The sequence below is a fragment of the Choristoneura fumiferana genome, chromosome 13 (assembly GCF_025370935.1).
Source record: "Choristoneura fumiferana chromosome 13, NRCan_CFum_1, whole genome shotgun sequence".
In the NCBI taxonomy this organism is placed as follows: Eukaryota; Metazoa; Arthropoda; class Insecta; order Lepidoptera; family Tortricidae; genus Choristoneura; species Choristoneura fumiferana.
In genome coordinates, this window is record NC_133484.1 from 7,476,551 (window position 1) to 7,483,501 (window position 6,951).

At 37.2% G+C, this 6,951-nt stretch overlaps 1 protein-coding gene across 1 annotated transcript in view; it reads right to left on the minus strand.

Moving 5' to 3' along the window:
* The window catches only part of LOC141434473 (cadherin-99C-like), a 12,215-nt gene extending 11,991 nt beyond the window's left edge, over nt 1-224 (minus strand). The window contains exon 1 of the mRNA XM_074096893.1: nt 221-224. Within this exon, the coding sequence (XP_073952994.1) occupies nt 221-224 (4 nt within the window). The remainder of the gene's footprint in view (nt 1-220) is intronic.
* Between the last annotated feature and the right edge of the window lie 6,727 nt (nt 225-6,951).

Here is a 6,951-nt window from a genome sequence, read left to right on the forward strand (position 1 = left end):
TCACGGGTTGAATTTCAATGACTTTAACGCCGTTGCTAAGCAATTAAGGCGCGCTTATAGAAGAATTTTCGGTATTTGAGGGGGTGAAGCAGACGACGCGGTGGAGGCGAATGCGGGGCGACTCACGCGTCTGTCACGCAGCCCGTTGACGGCCTTATTCTGTTTGTAACCGTATTCTGGTTAATGTGAATTCCGGATTTTTCCTTAAAATTATAATTACACATTTTTTGGTTTAAGGGGGTGCTCTTCCATACAAACCTACGGACACCCCGCATAGCTTCCACGGACATGTTTTCTTAGAGGATTTTTGAGAATAGTAAATTATGGATATGCTCTTCAAGCAAAATCCAAAAAAAAAGTAACTTTATTGCATCAAAAGTGCAGCGTGATGCAGTAAATTTTGATGCATTTTACCATTGTATGAGTACAACTGACAGTGTTCGCAGCGAACATGTAGTGACATTTTATATGGGTGCGTGAGTCAATGTCACAAATCAAACTATTGTAAATGGTATAGACTATTTCGTGTGGTCACGTGACCATCACCTTTGGCTCAGATAATACGACAACTAAATGAAGAAAGCATGAGATCACTGAGAGATCAAGTTCAAGTTTCTGAGTCTAGTATTTACTTTTTGTTTTACATCTGTTATTTTCGGAAGTTGAAACGCCTAAACTATTATTTCTGATTAATGCAAGGACACAAACTGTAAGTAAGACGAAAATAGGTAAGTTTACTTTTAAAATTGTCATTTAAAATAATTTAATTATTTAAGTAACAGACCCAGTCCTCGGCAAAAATTATAACATTGCATACTTTACATACATTATAATGCGGTGCTTCGATCTAGGACAAGTGGTTTAAATTCAACTTACAAATTCTGAACAGATATTAGTTATTTACTCTTACGTAGACAGTAGCGCCACTAATTTATATAAAGCATATTTATTTTCACAATAAAAGGTGCTAGGTGTAATCACTAAACTAATTAGTTAAAAAATAAGGTCTACATTCAACATAAATTGCATGTGTATGTATTAATATCAAGTTTTACAGTGAGGCTCAAATAAATTCCTACATATCACGGCATTTTTACGGCCGCTAAATCTAGGCTCGGTGAATAAAAAGGTTTTCACAATCGAAGTAGTTTTCGTACCTTTTTATTATTATAACTGGCTAGATAAGTAAAATTTAAACGTCATATAATACATTTTTGTCACAACGTCAAGTCAATGAGATTGATATTCAAAAGCAATTATGTTTGAATAATTATGGTTTGAACACAAATCAAGAAGTCAAAAAGTTGGCGGACGAGAGGAAATTAGCAAGAGTGCAACTCTTAAACTATTTATGTATGTACGATTCGATGATGAAAAGAATACCTATGTAATTGGATACACGGGTATGTTTATTTTATCATTTTTGTCAGAAAACATTAATATTTGTTACAAGAACACCAGAGGCAGGGCTGTAAGAATTTCATTCCTACTGGGTGGCCAAAGTATGGCTTATCGTGTGTACCAAACTTGTGGTCTGCAGCAACCTACTACGAAAAACATACCAAATTTCCCTAACTCTTAGTAGCGTCGTGAACATGTTCACTCCATAGAAGTAAGTCGCTTCCCACCGTCTGTCTGCACATGTACGAGTATGTACTGTATGTACTCTATTATGAAGTGATTCAAGATTTTTCATTTTATTTATAAGTGTGAGAAACGGCAGGGGTTATGGTTTTGGAGCGTATGTATGGTCATTTCTTTCGCACGCTATGCAACAAGGCCTTGATGCATCTTAGCAAGTATCCGTCCGTCCGTCTGTCGATCCGTCCATCTGTCTGTCCGCCTTTCTGTCTGTCTGTGTTTCGAAGTGAACACTACATCATTATTGTCCAGTGATGACATATGGATCCGAGACGTGGTGCTTTACTTTAGGCCTTTATAAATAGGCTCAGAGTTGCTCAGCGAGCTATGGAGGAGAGCTATGCTTGGGGTTTCTCTACGGGACCGAAACAGAAATGAGGAGATACGTAGAAGAACAAGGGTCACCGACATAGCCAAGCGAATCAGCTCGTTGAAGTGGCAATGGCGGGCTATATAGCACGGAGAGCGGATGGCCGTTGGGGCCGAAAAGTTCTCGAGTGGAGGCCGCGGATCGGCAAGCGCAGCGTAGGACGTCCACCAACAAGATGGACGGATGACCTGGTTAAAGCCGCAGGTTCGCGGTGGATGCAGGCTGCTGCCAGTTGAAGCAACTGGAGGTCGGTGGGTGAGGCCTATGTCCAACAGTGGACGTCCTATGGCTGAGATGATGATGATGATGATGGTGAATAAAGTTGTACCAACTGTACTTTAGTCGAAAATTTTACTATGATGATAATTAGAAGCAGAGTCTTGAGAAATAGCTCATGTTAGGAGATAAAGAGATCAGAAGAGTATCGTTAGATTTGTCTCTGTTAGGAGTGACACAGGTTGTTAATTTTATGCGTATGTGAGTCTGTCTGTGTACCTTTCCGTCGGCTCATCCGTCCGTCCGTCTGTTGATCTGTCCATCTGTCTGTCCGTCTGTCTGTCTGTCTGTGTTTCGAAGTGAACATTACATCATTGTCCTATTTTTTTAATTATTGTTTACCAACGCACACACCAAACTTTTTATCCTAAAAAGCTGAAATTTAAGATAAGGAAAAAATGGGATTTATTATGTAGGTACCTACATAAAATTCTACTGGCTCGTAACTATTATTTAGTTTTTAGGGTTCCGTACCTAAAAAATTGCCAACGGAACCCTATTTCTGAGACTCCGCTGTCTGTCTGTCTGTCTGTCCGTCCGTCTGTCACAGGGCTCTATCTCTTGAGTCGTAATAGTTAGACACTTGAAATTTTACAGATTATGTATTACTGTGGCCGCTATAACAACAAATGCTCAAACCAGAATAAAACAAATATTTAAGTTTTTTTTTTGCTAATGTCTAATGTTGTATAGATAATGGTACGGAACACTTCGTGCGCGAATCCGACTCGCACTTGGCCAGTTTATTTTTAATACCCAGGGTATTCAATGTTATATATTTAATTTTACAACTCTATCTCCATATCACTAATCTCTGTAAATTTTACATGCAGGCAGAAAGGAATAGCAAAAATCTGAATTCAATATCAGGATATTTTGAAAAAGATAAGTATTGTTCACAAACCGATCTTAATGACGATGATGATGATGATGATGGTCGTATGTCATCGCTGCCGAATTCTAACTTTATTCAATGAAAGACATGGAGAAACTTTGTCACAAAGACTTAGTTCAGATAATTTGATATTACGCTGTCCGTCCGTCTATTTCTATAGGATTACTTAAAACTGAAGCAAACTGAAGTGGCAGTGGGCCGGCCATATCAGCCGAAGAACCGATAACTGCTAAGTAAACGAGTAAAAAGCCTAGCGTGGCGAGGGACGCCCTCAGACTAGGTGGAGCGATGATCTTCACTGGGTAGCTGACAGTAACTGGATGAGAGTGGCCGAGGGTCGTGCTCAGTGGCGTGCAATTGGAGACGCCTATGTCCAGTAGTGGGCTAAGATAGGCCGATGATGATGATGATGATGATGATGATGACTTAAAATAAGACAATAATCACACTCATATTATAAATGCGAAAGTTTGTTAGTCTGTTTGTTTATTTCTTTATTACCTTTTCACGTCTAATTCGTTGAACCGATTAGGATGAAATTTGGGATACAGATAGTTTGAGTCCCGTAGAAAAACATAGGGTACTTTTTTTTTAATCGCAATATTCCCGCGGAATAGCTATAAACGAATTCTACGCTGACAGAGTTGCGTGCAACAGTATGTAGGTACATTAGGGGATTTACCTACTGATAGTCTGATTTACGTCCTTATGCTGTAACTAAAAGCATCGGTCACTTTATTCGTACACCTAGGTATCTTTATAGTCTGTCTGCTAATACTATTTCTGTATTTATTGATACACAATTCCTTTCAGATTCAATGCTAACTAACTGCATATAACTTTGCCTGGAATCATTATATTGCTGAAGTAGCCTAGGTGCTGTCATGCAATATTCAAGGTGAAGAAAAGAAGAAACGTTGAATGTTGATATGCAAGAAATTAAGGAATATCTGACTGATTAACTATGTTTGATTTATTTATTAACGCTGTGTTATAAAGTTTGTTTCTAAATAAATATGATGTACACAACGAAATTATGTCTTCGTAGGCATCTTTCTTTTGCGTTCCGTGGGTGGAAATTTTAGTGGAGCTTCTAAAAACAAGAATACCAACAGGTATGTAGTTTTTATTTTTTGACCATCAGTGGTGTAGCGGTATAGCAAGCGGTACGGATTACCGAGGACCTGGGTTCGATTCCAGTGATGGTCTTATTTTTCTGTTTTTTCTGTGCATCTATATTTCAGTTTGTATTTTCAATTTAGATTTTACGGGATGACCGTAAAAGTAAAAATTTGGAATTGAAATAAAAAATACAAAAAGATTCCAAAAAACCAATCTTAAGTTTTTATTTGTCGAATGAAACTACAGTAATATCAGATGATGAGATAATAGGGGTACATATATATAAAGTACTATAAAACCGTACAACTTTGACCTTTGAGATAACTTTGCCCAAGTTGTCATTTTTTAAAATATCTGAATATAAAAAAAAAATTAACAAAAAAGTAAAACCGACTCAAAAAAATAAAAAATTACAAAAAATGGAACCGACTACAAAACCCTTGAAAATATTTTTTCTAGGTAAGTAGGTACGTACTAGCTCGAAGTCGGTGCCTCAGCACGAGCCAGCAGGAGTGGGACAATTCACAATAGTCGTCTACCTCACCTACATACTATGGGTTTCAATCCCTCCTGCTGGGTCGTGCTGAGTCACCGACTTCGAGCTAGTACGTACCTACTTACCTAGAAAAATATTTCAAGGGTTTTTAGTCGGTTCCATTTTTTGTTATTTTTTATTTTTTTGGAGTCGGTTTTACTTTTTGTTAAATATTTTTTTATTTATCACTTTTTAGTGATTTGTAGCCAAAGAACATCACACAACGATTCCATTAAGCTGAAACACGACTTAGTTACGTTGTTAATAACAGAGTTCCGTTGCCTACCTTCTGGCTTCAGCATCAGATCAGTTCGAAAGAATCATTAACTTAATGCTCTTCTTAGTTGCTTATCTAGGTAAGTAATAATCATGATAATTTTAAATTTAACCCGTGCAATACTTGTTATTGATAGTAGTAGTTCCGTTGGTCAAATCTGGTCTTCATCATCAGTTCCACTTCACCAAATTATGATTTGCAAGAGCAAATGCACGAGTTACTGCTAAATATTATCCAAATTACTATAGGTGTCCCTACAATATTTGAAGAGTTCCTCGATTTCCTTAAGATTCAGATCATCAGATCCTAATTTGCTGCTTATGGGACCTAATTGAAAGCATTCCTAGACGAACTCAAAAAAAAATTTTCAAATCGGTTCATAAATGACGGAGTTCTGAGGTAACAAACATTAAAAAAAAAAAAAAAAATACAACCGAATTGATAACCTCCTCCTTTTTTGAAGTCGGTTAAAAACAAAAATTGACTGATTTGTGACCACTTTGTGACATGCACATTTCTAAATCATTTTTGTATATTTTTTCCTGTTGTCACGAATAAATCTTTTCTTTTCCCTTTATATCGGAATATTTCTTCTATTCCTGACGGGAGTTGCTTCTCCTTTTAGGATTCCGTACCCAAAGGTGCCAACGGGACCCTATTGCTGAGATTCTGCTGTCTGTCTGTGTGTTTTGTCTGTCTGTCTTCTAATGGTTCGTAACTATTATTTAGTTTATGGTTAGGCCAACGGGACCCTATTGCTGAGACTCTGCTGTCTGTCTGTCTGTCTGTCCATCCGTCTGTCACAGGGCTTTATCTCTTGTATGTATGTGTGTTCTGGGTGTTCTGAGTGACGATTAAATATTCACAGAAAACAAAAACAAACCAAAAATATGTTTTATTTGTTAGGCTTTACCATATGTAATTTGACTTTTTATGAAGTGTAGTAGGGGAGGATTACTGCAGACACACACACATGTGTCGCAACAAACACAGTTGTCTTGCACTTGTGTTGCGGAGTGCAAAGAAAAACGTTGAAGTTATTAATATGACTCAATCAAATAAGTTTATAACTTTATGACCTAGTCTCTCTCTATCACTTCGTGTTTTGAACTTTTGTACAAAATTGATGATGATGATGAAAAATTATGATGATAGTGATGATGATGATGATGAGATAATTGATGGTAATGTAATTGATGATTCGTGATTGATGGTGATGATGATGGAATATTATGACGATGGTTGATAGTGATGCGATGGTGATGAATATGGAGGTATTGATGATGGTGATGCTGATGATGATAATGATATAGTAGTGACGACATGTCCCATTTTAAAAATACTAGTTAACTACGCCCAACACTGCCTCCAGCTCGCGTGCTGTTTGTGACGGTTTCCGAATTTTTTAATTTGGAACACGTGACTGTCCAGTAAGTAAGTTATGAAATTCCATTACATATCAAGTGTACTTAATTTGTAATGGGATTTCATACTTACTTACTGGACAGTACGAGGTTACTTCCTGGACACTACTAGCCTAGTCTCTAGGATGCGTTACTTTCCACACGTTTTTGATGTGATTAGATGATTGTTAGTCATTGTGATGATCATGGTGATGATAATGATGATAATGCAGATATTTAATATGATGTATATGTATATGATGATTAGATTAATGATGGTTGAGGGTGACGATGATGATGATGACGATTTGATGATGGTTGACGGTGATGATGATAATGATGACGATTGATGATTTTTGACAGTGGTGATTGATGATGATGATGATGATGGGTCGTTGCTAGTAATAATGAAAAATGATGGTTGGTATTGAT